At 40.1% G+C, this 17,297-nt stretch overlaps 2 protein-coding genes across 4 annotated transcripts; both read right to left on the bottom strand.

The window, feature by feature from the left end:
• Positions 1-398: 398 nt before the first annotated feature.
• On the bottom strand, positions 399-7,339 carry perm1b (PPARGC1 and ESRR induced regulator, muscle 1b). Its single transcript, XM_069690633.1, has 4 exons — positions 7,211-7,339; positions 3,448-6,434; positions 3,246-3,362; positions 399-2,838 (listed from the first exon to the last, which is right to left on the bottom strand). Exons 2-4 carry the CDS (start codon positions 6,419-6,421, stop codon positions 2,747-2,749), a joined length of 3,183 nt encoding a protein of 1,060 aa, XP_069546734.1. The 5' UTR covers positions 6,422-6,434; positions 7,211-7,339; the 3' UTR covers positions 399-2,746.
• Positions 7,340-8,119: 780 nt separating this feature from the next.
• On the bottom strand, positions 8,120-15,222 carry cunh1orf159 (chromosome unknown C1orf159 homolog). 3 transcript variants are annotated; one of them, XM_069690631.1, is made up of 9 exons: positions 15,149-15,222; positions 13,482-13,562; positions 13,303-13,387; positions 12,217-12,312; positions 12,065-12,121; positions 10,785-10,919; positions 10,547-10,572; positions 10,370-10,394; positions 8,120-10,048 (listed from the first exon to the last, which is right to left on the bottom strand). In XM_069690631.1, the coding sequence occupies exons 2-9, from the start codon at positions 13,551-13,553 to the stop codon at positions 9,951-9,953; spliced, it is 594 nt and encodes a 197-aa protein (XP_069546732.1). In that variant the 5' UTR covers positions 13,554-13,562; positions 15,149-15,222; the 3' UTR covers positions 8,120-9,950. The 3 variants fall into 3 exon arrangements, with proteins under 3 accessions (XP_069546732.1, XP_069546731.1, XP_069546730.1); XM_069690630.1 differs by having other exon boundaries at positions 14,841-15,205; XM_069690629.1 differs by lacking the exon at positions 15,149-15,222 and adding an exon at positions 14,774-14,817.
• Positions 15,223-17,297: the final 2,075 nt, after the last annotated feature.

Below are 17,297 nucleotides of genomic sequence, written 5' to 3'. Positions count from 1 at the left end.
CTTTGTGCTCACTGTAGCTCTTCACTCTTTCAAGCGAAATAAACCGCTGCTTTAAACACTCTGCTAAAAACCAATGCAGCCTAATACAACCGTTCCGGAATAAATCCTAAATTCATGAAGTTTATAGAGCTCAGTTTTTGTTCAGAGCTGAATAACAAACACAACATTACTACATCCTCATAATTACCCTACAGTGGCATAAATAACTTTCTAAAACGGTTCAAATAACTGGACATCAAAACCTTCATGAAGCAGTCCTTCCAGGAGATCATGACTTTGCAATAATGAATGCATATTCAACCAATCTTCTCAGTAGTTGCATGAACTTTCACTTTTGCAAAATTGCCGCAATTCCTAGTAATCAATAGATGGTGAAGGCATTACAGCACAAAGTAAGCTTTTTCAAACAAAACTTTAGCTTTATTAACAAATATAACTCCTCATTTACAGTCAGCCAACATCTCCAACCTCTCCTCTCCTCTCATCTTCAAAACAAACCACGTGTGTCCCGGTTGACTGAAAAAACCCTGGAAATCTGGTTTTATCATTAGGATTAGATTTCAGTTAAATAGTTTTATACACTCCTACATTTTCAAAGATTTAACTTTGTTTTTGTGTATACAATATGTGTTGAAATAATGTTATTTTAAAAAGCATTTTTAAGTATTTATTATACAGAAAATGGAAGCTACGTAGTCCATGTTATACTCACCAACTGTTTCGTAAAACTACGTCACCTTTATTATTTTTTTGTAACTTTGAGCCTATGGTTCTATAAGTTCAGAAACAAGAGTATTGGAAATGATTACATCACTATTTCATTATTGGATCATTTTTTTTTATTTTTTTTTTTAAATGCTATTCTCTTCAATTTGCAATTTTTGCCAAGTCCTGCAATTTTACTGCAAAAAAAACTTAGCAAATTCCATTGCAATTTTGGAGCAAAGTATTTACAAAATTAAACATCGTTAATTGCAAAATTAATTACAAAATTCGGAGTGATGTTAAAGGGACTCATTAAGGAAGGATTAATAAAAAATAAAAAAACTAAGAGCAGACAGCATTCGTTTTGGCTAGCTGTGGCTACAAACTGGCCATTGAGTGTCTGAGAATATACCTGCACTTTTTCTTCTGGCACTGCTGTTTCCAGCACTCATCAACTTGGGCAGACGTGAGTCAAATCGTTATGGTTTTATTGCATTAATTCACTTAAAGCACAATATCGGTCACGTGGGAAATCATACGAAGCCACAGTCTTGTTTGACATGAAATAAGTGTTCTGATAACAATCATTGGCTTGTAGATCTTTACAGTCATTAAACATTGATACGGGCAAAAACAGATACATTCTTCCACTTAAAAGCATTAAAAGCATTTGAGATCAAATAGAAATGTCAATTTGGATGTTTTATAAACAGTCAATGCTACAAATTAGAAAATCCTGCAGCTTTAATTGTGTTCCATCAAAGACGATGCTGCACTGCCACTTTGACTAAACAGCATTTTAGTTTGGTTCCCAAACTGGTGGTCGGGGACCCCCACAAGAGGTCCTGAGATTAATTTGAGGGGCTATGAGTCGATAACTGATGTAGGAAGCAAAAAGAAAATAAAAAGTATTATCAACTAAATCATCTTTACTCCCCACTAGTCGCTAATCTTTGCTCTTCACTGTCCTGTTGAACACTTGTACAGTTTTACCCCTGCAGGCTGGATGGAATCGTTCAAATGAAATGGTGTAAGACTGGAAAATCACTCTGAACTACTCGCAGCTCAGGCAGCTCAAGATGAGGGGTCTCAAGCAAAAACATCTTTTAGTCGAAGCGTAATCTTTTCCTACGACTTACCGCACATACAGACAAGACCAATATCTACAGCACAACTTGCTCTGAGGCTTCTCTCATCACCTTCATCTCGTTTCCATCATCTACACAGTCATCCCACATACACTTCGGCATCGGTTCAAACACTACAAGCTGCTATTACAGTTTAACTCCATTGCAGCTCAATGACGTACGAAACCCTGTTTTAAGGCACAATGCGACTCTCGCAAAACAGCTGGTGTGCACTACACAAAAATAGCTTGTGTGCGTGGTCCTCATATCAATCATTTTTTGTCTTAAAATACACGCAAAGTGCCAGAAGTGATACACCAAAGTTTTTAAAACTTAAAAAAAAAGGTTTATAGGATGAGGCTGGCGAAAAGTCTATATTAACAAATCCTGAATGTATTAGTCTGTCTCGCGATAGTTTCTCTTGCGGCTCTGTTGCGCTCAACCTTATTCCAGTTTGTGCCAACTGCACACATAAATATTTCATATGTGTCTTCATTATACATGCCGCCTTCTTTTTTTTTTCTTTTTTTTTTTTACAAAGAACAATTCACTTTAACAACTAGACACTAGGTTTTAGTAAATGTTAGTTAAACAGGATTCAATAGTGGCTCTGTCTGGGATTTGGTGCACCATACTTGCTTACATGACCGTTCCTACAGAATTCATTGTAACGATGGAGCATCACGAATCATAGTTCAATAGTGTGACCTCATGATATGTTATTAATCTGTATGGAGCTCTATGGCACAGAGGAATGAACTATATGATACCTAAAATTGTACCAGCAGTAGATGCATTGTATATATACTATATATAGATATATAGTATATATACAATGCATAGTATATACAGCACATACAATTTTATGAATGGACCCGAGTGAAAATGTCTGGAAATTATTTTGTGTGTCAATGTCAGGGCTCATCTTGAGGAGGAGGATTCTTCTTCTTCACATACTGCCGCAGGTACTGGATAGCCGATAGGGCACTCACATTTGCTAGCAGAACTGAACAGGATTTCAATAAATATGACTTTGAATTAGACTTTAAGTCACCACAGTTGACTCTTCAGGTTCGATACTTAAAGCCCCTGAAAACATGCGTAGGTGAAGTCTTTTGCTGTAATTTTTACAAAATATTCTAGGCAAAAAAAATACAAAAAAGTTAAAATCGCTTACATTTTCAGTTCATTTTCATTATTATTTATGAGGGACAAAGAAAAGAGAAAGCATCATTCCAAACTTTGTTTTTAACTGGCTTAGAAAAAGGTGTCCCTGTACGATCACATTGCTCACAGTAGAAAGCTGATAGAGAAAAGATGTTTTCAGGGCCTTTGATGTTGTATTTTATACAACAGGTTTCAGTCAGATTGTCAGAAAAACAAGATAAATATGCAGATGGAAGAAGTTCATACCTGCTTTCCAGGCATCAGCAGTCTCTGGATCTGAGGACTTTAATACCCAGGAGGCAAAGGCAATGCAGACCAAACACATATCTGACTGCTTCAGTGTGGAGAAGATGCCCTCTCGTTCTGTAAGGAGACATCACGATGCATGAAAAGGACGTATTAATACATTGCAGTTTGGTCTCCTGATGTTGTGAGAGCTCATACTGACTTGTTGGCTGTATAATCTCCAAAATCCTCTGCTGCTCTTCGAGCTCTCTGAAGAACTGGGAGGAAGCTGGGCAGACTCGTGCCTCACTGAGCACCATTACTGCTGGATCCTCCTTCCTGATCGAGATGGTCTCCGCCTCGACTGGGAACATCCGGGCGCCAGACCTTCTGCACCAGATGCTCCCTTTGTCGGAGAAGAGAATCTTTCTCATTGACAGCAAACTGTTCCAACTGCGAAATCCTGCAACAACAGCTGCTGCGGGTCCGCGCTGGCCGGCCTGGAGAAAAGAATTAGACACGATTCTGATCGGAGAGAAGTCCTCCACTGCCTCAGAGTTTGAACTCAAGAAAACATAGTCCGGTTTTGGGAATGCGAGCTCTCTGATGGTAGGATGAGAGCAAGAGAAAATAGGGATGGGCCTCTGCTCACTGCACTGAAGAGAAAAGGATGACGTTTCATCCCAAAAGGTATCAAATGTGTAGTCAAAGACCGGAGCCACCGAGAAATCATCTGGATCATAGACAGTGACACACCGGGATTCAGCGTTTGCTTTATCCTCCGTGAAAAAGTATTCAAACACCTCCGGGACCGGCAAAGATATTTGGCAATGTGCATCCAGTAAGTCTGTGTTGGACAGAAAAGACGCAGGAACTAATGTCCCCAAGGTGTCACTCACTTTCAAAACCGTGGTGTCCTCCAGAGACGGACTGAGAAACCGACCACTTTCGTCATCACTACGTAAAGGCGGTAAAGATAAAGCCTCTGTGTTGAGACATTGTACATTGTGCAGAGTTTTGCTTTTTGTCATCCGTGTAGGCCACGTGAGTTCGCTCAAGGTCAAAGTGTGGGACTCCTGATCATCAAAACATTGTCCTGCAAAGTCCTCCGGTGGCACAGGCGTCTCCTTCCCTTCAGAGCTTGTGGACTCCTCCTCATGCGATGTGAAAGCAGAGTCACCCATCCCGTGTTGGTTTTTGCTGTGAGGATCAGGACTGGGGTTCCTACTGGTGCCAATGAACTGCCAGTATTCTTCTTCAACATCGGAGGTGGAAAACTCACAGCTGGAGCGATCCGGCTTGGATTCATCGGGCTGTGTGAAGTAGTCTGAGTCTGCGGTGTCGGATGTATCCATTAGAGCGCTGTCAAACAAACCGCACTCTGCGGTGTCGACCGGACGGCTGGGATTTGTTGGGGAACCTTCCACAATTGGCCTCACTGTTTCTTGGACTCCCCTGGGCGGTGAGCTTCTACCCATCCTGAGCTGCAGAATGTCATTTATGGTCAGTTTTTCCATTTCGTCCCAGAAAGCGGAAATGGCGTACACAGGTGGAGTGTGGCCCACAGCGTGGGCATATGTTTCGGGGCTTTCGGCCGCAGGGCAAGGTGTTACCGTTAAATCGGGGACAGGACCGAGCTCATCTCCCAGAGAGCAACCAGATGCTGGAGGATTAATGTTATGTTTATGGGGTTCAGGTGTGTCTGAGGGCATGCAGGGCATCGTGCTGTGTGTGTCATTATCGCACGTGGAGTTGTCATCTGGCTTTTCTGTAGCTCTTGTCAGGAAAATGTCAGCACTGGTGCTTTCGTATCCTTCACAGTTATTAGCCGCCTCATTGCTGGAGAGAGTACTATCGCGAGAACGCATGCGTCTGTCTCTTTTACAGTCAGCATCAGTATTCTCACTCAGCTCAAACAGATGGCTGTCAGATGTCAGAGGCAGTGAGCGGTGCAACTGTTGGTTTTCCATGAGTTGATCTTCAGGAGGATGCTGAGGCCCCTCCACTGATTCAACTGCTGACAAATAGCTTTCTGAATCATGACTGTGAATGGAGAGGAACTCGGCACTGTCGTCAAGCCCGTCGGACTCCACACTCTCCGACTTTGAAGGTGCAAACGTGTCTCGTGCTGTGGATGCTGGGCCTCCTGGGTCATGTTTGTTTCTTGGCTCAGTGATATTTTCTTCGGGTAAACGAGCGATTGCCAGTTTCTCTGACGAATCATCTTCTTCACCAGATGTTAGAGACATTTGTGATGAATCTGAAATGATTCTTTGAAGCCCTTTGGATTTTTTGACAAAGCTGTGGTTTGATTGTGTATCCCCTCCTCCCTCAGATTCATATTTATCTTCATTTATTTCTGACTGTAGTTCATATTCCAGCGGGTTTTCTTGTCCGAGACTGCACCTCCGACTTCCCTTAAAAAGTTTTTTTTGTCTTCGTTTTTTTTTCACGGAGGCGGCACGGAGCCGCTGTCGTTCACGACTGTCATCCACTGTCACGAACCAGCGCTCCTTCTCTGCTCTCGGGGCAACACTGCTTACATCCTCGAATACAGCCCTCTCTGTTGTGTGTGGATCCTTCACATTCAATCCTGTTTGGCTACAAGAAAGTGGGTCAGGTTTCCTGGTGGGTTTGAGGTCGCTACCTGTTCGTCCTTCTTCACCTTTTGTCAGCTCTCTTGATTCCTCTGAACTCTGAACATTTAGTGGCTCAGTTCTTAGCAAGTTTGTAACACTGTCACTTGTCTCCTGTGTAATTTCTTCTGCAGTCTTCATGTGCACCTTTTCAGTGTTGTTGGTATATCCTGCAGGACGATCAGGACGTATGTCCAACCGTGTCTCTTTGTCCACTTCAGCTGTTTTTGTGACATCACCTACTTGTATTTTTGTACCAACTGGGTTTGGCTGCACTAGCTTTTTACAACCTCTGCAGCTCTCTCCTTCAATAGTCCATCCTTCAGTTTTGCTTTCAGCTCCAACCCTGTTTAAATCGGGGCTCTGTTGTGTCTCCTGCTGGCCATCCCTGAAAGCCAGACTTGAGTTTCCTACATCCTCTGAATCGCTGAGGCTGCAGTCGTCAGGGCAGGCGAACGAGGGCCGCAGCAGATCGCACTCCTCACTCTCCTCGTAGAAGCTGGTCCAGTCATATTCTGAAATGCGAATGCTGTGATCTAAATCATCCATTCTGATACTCATTCTGCTCTTCAGTCTGGAAAAAGAAGAGAATATATACATTTAGACAGGTGTTGCTGTCCAGATTATAACAAAAGTGACCTTATGTGATGTAACAGTCGATGCTTGGTATCCTTGGTGAGTTATTTGGGACGTCAACACACTAGAGCTAAATATAGAGCGGGGGCATTCGTCTGTCTCAAGCTTGATGTTGCTTGTAATCACCGGTCATTAGGAAACTTGTGCAGAAAGCAAACCCTCATTAGTTCAAAAGTTTGAGTGAGATCTCAGAGCGGCAAAGCAACAGCAGAGGACCTCGGTCACAAGCTCCAACAGACCCTAAAATACTCCACAGCCCTGCGCTTAGAAAACAGGTCATGTGATCTGTTATGAGAAAATCAGCTGTCCAATGTCAAGAGTAGGCTACAATATATCAGCTTAACAAACATACTCCCTAGCTTGCTTTTCGTTTAGTAAACATAGTCAAGTTGCATAATATACAGTGACAGCCTATAATATGACATACACATTCAAATCATTGTAAATAGCAAAATAATTCCTTAAAGTGTTGCTTATATCATAAATTTGTTCAACATATTTTCTGCAATATTATTTAAGCTCCAGGATAAAATGTCATTAGGACAAATTTTTCATCCTCAGCATAACAGACGTTCTTATTTAAGTCTTTCAACTGCTGTATGTCAAAGTCATCAAAGGTCTTGTGCTAATAACACTAATTACAAACCCAACATGAAGCGTGCAGCCGCAGTACATTCCTGTTGATGTCTTCCAGTGAAGCAAACACGAGCCTACCTGTTGCAGAGGGGCAAATCAGCCAGTTTGAAGGTGTCGGTACTTTTTCCTGCTGGAACATTTCAGCTATGATGTTAATTTGTCCTTGTATATGTCAGACTGGGTCCTTGCACACAGCTGTTATAAATAGAGTACTATGTCCTGTCACATGTAGCTTCTGGTGCAAACGTCCTTCCCTCCAGTACCAGAGGTGTGGCATTTCAGTTCCCAAAATACAAATCCTAATAATAATAATAACAATAGGGATTTTGCACCTTCGGTGCTCGGGCCCTAATAATTGATCCCATTATTAGACTAAAATATGACAAGAACACAGGACAGTGAAATATTTTCTACCATTATAAATATTTTACAGATGTATTCATTAAAAAATATTAAAGACCATTTCCCCCCCCCCAAAAAAATGTTGATTAACTTTGCGGAAGGGTGTAGTATGGACGAAGGAGGAATCCATTAAATTGGTGCAGATCTCAGTTACAGGGCAGACCTATGAATTGTTTTTCTCTTTCTTTAGCCTACATTTTAAAATCCAGTGGATAGCAGAAGAGTTACTGTGAAAACATAGGGCATTGTTTAAATACACTGACTTCATATCACAGTCCACATTTACAGTAATCTTCACAGATAAAGATGTACTTTCTCAAACTTAATACAATAAGCAGTCATTGTGGAGCTCTCAGGGACAGAACAGGAACTATTGCAAGATTGCCACAATTGTAAATACTGTACATCCAGACATACTCTATAAAGTGGTTGTGGTTACAGATTTTAATCCCATAGAAGAATTCACTGTTGGCCTTGTTGGAGGTTTGCACTCTCCAAATACCCTTTGTTTTGTTAATCCATACTGGTTGTAATGTTGGGGATTTTATGGCTAAATGGATTGAACCATATTAATGATTCCCTTAATGACCGTAGAACGTGCAAGTTTAATTATTACACCGTAGAATGGCTATATATTTGTCACTAATAGTGGACTTTTTTTTGTTGTTGTGATTCATCTGTAGTTTAAGCGTTACAGAAAAAACCCCAAAAAAACCTGCCTGCAGAATTATATAAATGGAAAGGTGCTTTATTTCTGCAAACAATACATACATCTTCTGAACTTTCTTCATGGCACTGAAACTAGAGTATATACATCATTACAAAAGCAATACATCATTTGTATAAAACAATATGTACATGTATTCAGCTTAGGCTTGTCTGTACAGCAGTAAACACAAGAAGCAAAAGGGAATATTCATGGAATGATTGCTGCCTTTTTGACTTTCTTACAGTTGTAGTTTTTTTAAGATAAAAAAAAAGGAATAAAATACCATGTAGCAAATAAAAATACACTAAAGGCCACTGGATACAATTAAAATACCCAATAATTCTTCACAGATATGTCATGATTAAATGCTTCCAGGTTGCATTTAAAGCTTGTAATGGCACAGTAATGGCCCACAGTAAAAGCCATTTTCTTCAGACATTTGGCAAAGTTAATAGTAGTCAAGTAATGTTCATAATGCAACTATATTGTTGCCATCTACACAGCAAGAAAAACCTCAATCACACCTGATGGCAACAAGTTATTTAGGGTATTTCTGTTAAAAACATTAAGGTCCACCATTAGCTGATCCTCAGATAGATAAAGTGCACGAGGATTCAGTAATTTTAGGTTTTGAGAGAGAAGTCTGTTGGAATTTATACTTTATGAAACAAAATTAGTACTTTAAATGGTTTAGAATGATCACAGAAGTTTCTATGAAAAAAAAAAAAAAAAAAAAAGATTTTTCTTTGCAAATTCCCCATTTCCTCGACTAACTCGGTCTGCACGTGGAATGCAATAAATGATGGATTGATGTATGATTTGTTGGACGTGTGAAATACATTCAACTCAGGCTGATCACAAAAATAATAAATACACCAGCATCAATAAAAATACAAAATGCAAACAAACAATCATACGGTGCCTACAGGAACTCTCCCTTAAACGTCCACCAGAGGAACACTAATGCTTTTAGACACATAAAGTTATTATGTTGGCCTGATTCTAAGCTGTAAAACTCAGTGCACAGTTACAAATAAATAGCACATGTGTAAAAACATCCTGATTAGGAAATAAAATGTCCATCAGGGCTGTCACTTTGTCCTTTAAAAAAAAAAAAAAAAAAAAAAATCATGTTTGCTTTAGAAGAACAGTTTGACACTTTGGGAAATAAACTAACCGACCTCTGGTTGTCGCTTCATATTTACCATACGGATGTGAAAGTCGTATCGATCTTCTCATCAAAATCTATCAAACTATTTTTTTTTAATAGAAAGGCCCTCGTATTAATGAAACCCTTTCTTGAAATTTTGCACAATACTAAACAGCAGATAAAAACTGCTTATCAACAGTGTTTCCACCTAAAAACTAAGGAGTTCTGAGTGATTCTACTTCATCACAAAAAATAAAAAAAATAAAAATACAAACCTGAACGCTGAAAGTATTTTCCTGGGGACATTAGTGCATTTTTAAAGAATGAACTGATCACAGATAATTTGGAGCGCCAGGTTAGTTAATGGGGTCTTTTTCAATATCAAACTCTGATTAAATACAGAAAAAAGTAACAACCCTAGTGAGATGAATTCAGCAGAAGCAGCTTCAGTTACATTTGGCCGCCCTTATAAAGACTCGGCTGGTCTTCCTTCACATGATGAGAAAATCGTTCCTGAGCTTTCTCTCCTACCTGCACCAGAGCTCCCACCACTCCTCCTACACATTATACTCTTCAGTGGTGGATGATGTGGGGATGGTGGCACTGTTCAATGTTGCAGAGGGCCGCTCCCTTCTGACATATCTCGGCTTCCTCACTTCAAAAGGACAACAGACATACAAAAATCACACAATCATCTGTGACGAGTAACAAGAGGCATTACATTACATTTTTACGCCTAGCATGTTTCACCCGTAGAGCTTCTTTGCGCAGCTGAAAACAGCTTTATGCCAAAATGAGCTTTTTCTACTTACAAGCCTTTCATTGCGGCAACAGTGCTTACCTCACAACTAAAACGCACCTCACCTACAAGGCCAAATGCTGCAGGCATTGCTCAATAGCTTCACATAATACTACAACCGGTTCTGCAAGGTCAGCGACACAGTTTCAAAACAGGCCAACTGTGTAGTCGACTTACCTGAAGAGGAGGGGATCATGACAGCCTAGAAGGGAAAACAACAAAGTTGAATGAGTTTTTTTTAATATATTCATAAATACAATCTTTGCAGAGTTGACATCAAAAAGGTTTAAAGTCTCCACACAAAGCTCCAAATGTTATTTGATTTGCTATGAACAAACAATAAAGCTGACTTACTGTCTCACTTGGTTGGAATATGAAGGCTGTAAAAGTAAGAATCCATGTTACATTTGTGTTTGACACAAACATAATTTCACCGAATCAAAGCAACATAGCATTTTCCATCTGACCCTTCCTTTCTTTATTATAAAGGGAATTTAATAGCAAAATAAAAGCACCTTCTTGAAATCCACAGCAGCAGTGGAGCGTCACTATATTTCTATATACTATACTATATTTGCTGTGCGGCGCTCACCCTTGTTGCGGCGGTAGAAGATGCTTGGGAGCCGGTTAGAACGTTTGAGGTAGAAAAAGGAGGCAACAGAGAGAATCAGGAACAGGCTGATCAACAGCGTTCCCAGAAGAAGGGAGGCTGCCACTCCTGGGCCTCCTGCATCAGACACACAGCACAAAACGGGACATGATTGAGAAATAATGGCAAACATCTGCAGACATTTACCAAAACATCATACAGCTTTGTTACTACAAATGGACAGAGAAAGTAATCTTGTCTCCTCTCGACTTCAAGCTTCTTTAAATAAATGATGACTATACAAAGAGCAACTCAAATGTTCCGAGACTGCTCCCGTTGTGCACGAACAGAGCACAGCACAAGGACGTGCACGAAGCAGGGGGTAGCCTCATCTTCTATGAGTCAGTAGTCAACGTTAAATTGCACCCGAGTTACAGGTGTTTTTGCGACCACTGTTCTGTGCACATTTGCAATTTCATCATGGACCTGAAACTTGAGCAGAGAACGCACAACAAGGTTTGTGTCAAACTCTGAATATCGGCAGGGGGATCCTTTGAATGCTTCAGAAAGCCTCCTGCAATAAAGCAGTATTGCAGTATGGCGCAACAGGTCAGGAGTGCAACCAGGTGGATTTTCTTTTGACATTCGCAGAGTTGCGCATGGTGAATTCCTCCCCCAGGGCCGGACTGTCAACACAGACTTTTACTGCGACGTTCTGAGTTGTCCGAGAGAAAACATTCAATTCAAATGACCTGAACTGTGGCACGAGGGCACTTTGGTTCTCCAACATGACAACACGCCTACTCACAGTGACTTGAAAACAACACGATCGTTCCTCCCCACTCCACCTACTCACCGGATTCGACTCCCTTCTTTCAGTTCCCCAAAAATATGGAAAAAAAATAGTGTGATGTGCTCGAGCTTCAGGTTGATGTTGGCATCGCAAATGCACAAGTACCAGTGGTCACGAAACGCGTTTAACTCTCAGGTGCTGATGTGGCTCAAGCAACGTAACGCGAGGTACCAACTCGGCGATAGCTTCCCCCTGCTCTGTGCACGTCACTGTGCTGCACTCAGTGTCAGGAGCAGTTTCTTAATTATTTTTTGATCACCCCTCGCATTATACCCTAAAAAGCGAAGAGTAAAAACTGAAACGTTCAAAACATTTGGTAAAAAGGAGGGTTTTTCTCTACTAAATCAGACTTGTGGACACATTTAAGAAAAACAAGGAATAAATGCTGTATATAGTGAACATAGTTTGTAGTTATTCTAGACCTTCTTACCAATTTTAGGAATGACAGTAGTTACAGTTGTATGATTTTTACGCTCCACTGTGTAGTCTGGAGAGCACAAAACAGGGTCAAGTTAAAAAAAATGCGATTCAACATTTAGATTTTTAACTAGTTAAAAACAGTAAATAGTTGAACATCCTTACTGTAGGTGCAGACTGTTATGTTCTCTATATCCACAGCTGCTGAGTCACAGAATATGCAGACAGTGTTGCTGTTCTCAAGGACACGCAAGAAGCATCCTAAAGAATTCAAGAGAACAACAAATTTCACATTTGCCATTTTTAACCTTTGATATCATTGTAAGAACAAAATGCTCATTCAATCCTGCAATAATTACTACTACAAGGTAGAAGAGATATGGATGAAATGATGCTGTTTTTACATTTTGTTCCCCAAAATAAACTATAAAAGACATGACAGGGCATGATGTTACATAAAATAAATCCTTTATTTTCCCTTCTGGCTGCCCACCTCTGAGCCTATTGTGGGTTTCTTCCTGTTAAAAGGAAGTTTTTCCTCCCCGCTGTCACCACATGCTGCTTATTGCTCTCTGTAATATTGCAAGGTCTCAACCTGACAAAGTTCCCTGAGATGACTTATGTTGTGATTTGGCACTATATAGATCAAATCAAATTGAACTTAACTAAATGTAACTTGACAGTTACCCTCTTTGTACCAATGCAAACCGAGTTCTGGTTCTGGACGGATGTTTGTGCCAAGATGAAGTTGGTTTAACTTGGAAACAAAAAACAACAACAATTTGCTGTTCCACAGGCTAAAGAGCCATTTCATTACACCACTGTGTATGCCAATACAGCCCCAGCAACACTAGCACTAACTCCAAGCATAACAACAACGATTATACTGAGTTTGTTTTAGATCACAGTGCATGATTGTCTCCTCCACAGGCTTTATTAGATTTATCATCCATGCTGAAGCTGTGGTTATTTTATTCAATGGCCATGGTCATGGGAGTCCTGCCCCCCCAGCTTCTGGCTCTAGACCAGCTAAGTGTTGGGGACACTATCCTGTCCAAGAGCCAGTTCCTTTTGCTGTCAAAACAAGAAATATTGCTTTTAGATCCAAATCAGCCCTAAAACTGCCTCGGTGGAAAACGGGCGTGTGAAGTCGGGAGGCTCTGCTCTGTGCGTTATGGGCACAACATCCTTTCACACTGATAAACTATTGCTGATAAGTCAGAGTTAAGTCTTTAAAAACCTCCACGTTACCTGGTTCACAGTGAGTGTCATTTGAGCATGAATTGTTCACTCTCGGTTTCTCGCCACAGCACTCCAGTGAGTTCTGATGTAGGGCCTGTAAACAAAAGCGGCATGCATAGATTAACAAAACGGTGTAACCCGAACAAAGCACTCGCTGGCCCTTCAGCGAGGTAACATCCATTTTCTACCTTAGTTACAGGAGTCTCTGGTCTTATTAGAATCACAGTGGCAGCCAAGACCAAAAGGAAGGACAGAGCCATGTTCGAACCCTTGGAGATGAAAGAGACTTGAATTAGATATGCATCAATCTCTTTGACTGTTCACAGAGTAGGACACATAACCCCTCTAATCCCACAGGAAAAAAAAACAAAAAAACAGAATGATCAAATGAAACACGAGCTTTCAATATCCAGAATGATGAGACTTCTATCATATACAACAAGAGTTATACACACTTTAAAATCAAGATAACAAGAAATCTTTAAATACATTTCAGGACAGTATTTGCCTTCGAGGGCTTGGTGTTTATTTTGAAAACAAAACTAAAAAATAATTAGGGCTTGTATTGTCCTTGTGGTGATGTAATGAAAGTTAGCATCATAATGCTCATATTAGACGAATTAATTTAACATTATTTTCTTATTTCTTGTGTTTGCAAAACAATTATTATATTTATATCCCTTAAATTGTGTCAAAGACGTACTGTTTGGGTATTTGTAACACATCTTAAAGATTGTATTGTTGTCTGTGTAAAAGAACATATCCCGAATCTAGTGTCCATTTACAAGTTTTGCTGCAACAATTAGTCTATCCTACATTTGTGGTCAACAAAAAACTAATTGGATAATTGATTGATTGTTTTGAGCCATTTTTTGTTGAACGATTTCTAACATCACTTATTCCAGTTTAGTCAATATGAATAATTTCTGGTTCCTTTAGTCCTCATTGATAATGAACTGAATATCTTTTGGTCGTGGGCTTTTGGTCGGGACAAAACGACATATTTTAAGCTGCATCATCGGCTTTGGGAAACAATGGTGGACATTTATCCCTATTTTCTAACACGTTGACATTAGGAGAGGAAATAATTCACAGATTAATCAATAATGAAAATCATCGTTGTTTCCAGCACCACTCCCCACATCAGAAAACAGTTTTAGGGGAACGTGTCTCTTCCAAACACAAAGCCGATTAACTACCTTCATTTAAAATCACAATACGATTGACTGAGGTTACATTTAGAAAAGAAGAAGGAAAAAAAAAACCAGAAAGAAAGAAGAAGAGCAGCCAGAAGCAGGATTGAACTTCATAAAATAGCGTATACTGTGTTGTGACACCAAAATCACCCACAATCAGTTTAAATACTAACAAACAGCTCGTTTCTTCAACTCTTACATTTTAAACGCAAAGAAATAACTAAAGCAGGTAAAGCAACATATCCAATGCATTAAAAAAAATAAAAATAAAATAAAATAAATACCATGCAACGAGCTAACGTGACTTGAGTGATCAGCTAGCTAGCACCTGTCACTAAGAAGAAGTTGTACCGTGATGGCGGGTGGCAGTCAGTCAGGACTAAAACACCGATGTCAGCGTTGGAGAGGAAGATCTGCTCATCGGTTTTAAGTCTGTTTCAGATTATCGAACAATGTTCACAGAATCAGGAGCCTGCTTGCTATACGATCATTGATGTGGAGACACAAAAACAAAGTGAACTCACCAGTCCCCCCCCCTCCCCAAAAAAACCCACCACACACCAGGCTTCGGCCTGGACCAGACTCCTGTAGGTGTGGTTTAACAGCCGACCGCCGCACTGTCACTTATATATTTGCGGGTAGGTTTGTCATCAACACACCTCAGCGGTTCAGCCTCAGAGAGGTAATCCTGCAGCCGGTAGCTCATCACAGCTACTTGCTTTCATGTGGCGCGCGCGCACTTCCGGCTAGGCTTTTCAAAATAAATGTCAGAAAAGAGCGCAGGCTGCTTCTGTGATTCTTTTTTTTTTTTTTTTTCTAAGAAAAATGGTTCAATGAATGAAAGAACGAATGAGTGAACAACAACAACAACAACAACAACAAAATCTCCTATCCCTTTGTAATATTTAAATGTACACGTTACATTAAGATATGTAAGTATTGGGTGTTGTGGTTTGCATTTTCTTTCATTCAGAAATGTTCAGGAGATTCTGCACATCTGAAATGTTTTTGATGAAACGTATAAAATAAAAGAAAGTAGCAAATATTAAACGCCAGTGTACTTCTGAAGTTAATGTAAGTGCAATATGAATTTCTAAATTTAACATAAGCTATATATATTTTTTTTTTTGCCGGCTTGGCTCTATCGTTCACGACAATAATACACCCAATCTATTGTATATAGACTATATGAAAAATAATAGCACGTTAATGGTACCTTTTTATACCGTGGACATTTGAGCTTTTCACAGCGGTCACAATAACATATTGATGCACTGATTGATGCACTGATTGCGGCCACGAATTCAGTTTACAGTCAGTAAATGTTACACTTAGTCAGGTGCACCCTGGATATAACGGACCGCTTCACGATTGTCTTGATTTGTCAATTCTGTTGCTTTTAAACCCCAAACTCCTGCGGCACCTGAGGATTTGCTTTAGACGCGAACAGGCTTTGATCGATGTTTCGTTCCGGCCCTTATTACGTCGGATAGTGACTTTTCCGACGGCCCGTGAATGCAGCGTAGCCTCGTTCTGACAGCTCGAACGGCGGGAAATTTAAAAGCTCATGAGCCTGCAGAGTTCCTCCTGTCGCCCCTTCGTTATGTCTGTGTAAGCTGTGAGCTACTTTAATAACACAAAACTACAAAACTTAAGTTGACTAGCCCTGTTGTAAGTGTTTAGTTACCTTTTCTAGCAGTAAATTGTTAGCTAATGAAGCCTTAATATTTGCTAACTCCAACCAGCCTCCAACGCCTCTGTCAGCTATCGTACTGATGCTGTTATGATGATTTATAGCTAAATTAAACTGTGCCTAACTTTTTCTTTTCACATACAGGCAACCAAAAGCGATGAATCATATCAGGAATATGAAGGAAATGCTGGGCATCCCAACCGGAAGCAGGTGGTTCGCTTAATAATGACACTTCTACCTAATGTCTTTCGCCTACCGCGCGTACATGAGGCTGCTGTTGTTATTTTCAAATCTGAAAATAGTTAGGTTAAACGTGGTGTCGCTATCATTATCATTCAGATCTTGTGGGGACAAGACCATGAGCAGAAATGTGGCGACCAGCGGCTACTCGACTTTAACCGACTCTCAGCTCTTGTTTGGGTCTCAGTTCTGGCCTGAGAATTCACAGGGGACCTCTCAGTCATCCAGGAACTCACAACAAAGTTCACAAGAGGTGAGATTTTCCATCTTTATCTTATTAGTGTTGTTGATGAAGCACTAATAATAACTCAGTGATTAACATAAACAATTTACCCCCCTCCCCCCAAATTGCCTTATATGCGTATAAGTTGCACTCAGGTTCCTGGCGACCTCAGTAACAGGGCTGCTGATAAACTTAATGTTCTACCAATGTTTGTACTCTAAATTAGGATACTCCATATCCACAAGCGGTGGTGGTGAAAAGGGTTAGCTAAGTACATTTTCTCAAGTACTTAAATACAACTGAGGAACTTTATTCAAGTATTTTGATTGCATACTTCCACTACATTTAAAAAAAAAAAAATAGTGTACTTTCTACTCGTCTACATTCATTAAACAGTTTTAGTTATAATATAATTTAATATAATATGTATAATATAACAAGCTTGTAAAAATTCAACGTATTGTTAAAGAAGCCAGTGGTTTCCAACCATTTTTGCTTCTGACATTTTGCAATAATCTGTATGGAGTCTGGGTCACATTTCAGATGTCTGAGTTGTTAACCGCTCCAACAAACAGTGATTTTTCCCTCCATAATTCTCACGCGGTTTAATTTCAATAAATGTTCAAATGATCCGATATTTGAGCAAAAATCA

Source organism: Brachyistius frenatus, unplaced genomic scaffold, assembly GCF_029030835.1.
Source record: "Brachyistius frenatus isolate BFR_SWC_R1_liver_20210118 unplaced genomic scaffold, ASM2903083v1 Contig_10, whole genome shotgun sequence".
Taxonomy (NCBI): domain Eukaryota; kingdom Metazoa; phylum Chordata; class Actinopteri; family Embiotocidae; genus Brachyistius; species Brachyistius frenatus.
This window is presented reverse-complemented; position numbering and strand designations above follow the sequence as displayed.

What these genes read in the sequence shown, in the direction of transcription:
- cunh1orf159 (XM_069690629.1), bottom strand. An exon ending in CAGAGACTCCTGTAACTAAG is followed by an intron (nt 13,388 to 13,481) that starts GTAGAAAATGGA and finishes TTTTGTTTACAG; the next exon opens with GCCCTACATCAGAACTCACT. An exon ending in TGACACTCACTGTGAACCAG is followed by an intron (nt 12,313 to 13,302) that starts GTAACGTGGAGG and finishes TGAATTCTTTAG; the next exon opens with GATGCTTCTTGCGTGTCCTT.
- perm1b (XM_069690633.1), bottom strand. Translation starts at nt 6,421, where the DNA reads ATGAGTATCAGAATGGATGATTTAGATCACAGCATTCGCATTTCAGAA. An exon ending in GGAGATTATACAGCCAACAA is followed by an intron (nt 3,363 to 3,447) that starts GTCAGTATGAGC and finishes GTCTCCTTACAG; the next exon opens with AACGAGAGGGCATCTTCTCC. An exon ending in TGCTGATGCCTGGAAAGCAG is followed by an intron (nt 2,839 to 3,245) that starts GTATGAACTTCT and finishes AATCCTGTTCAG; the next exon opens with TTCTGCTAGCAAATGTGAGT.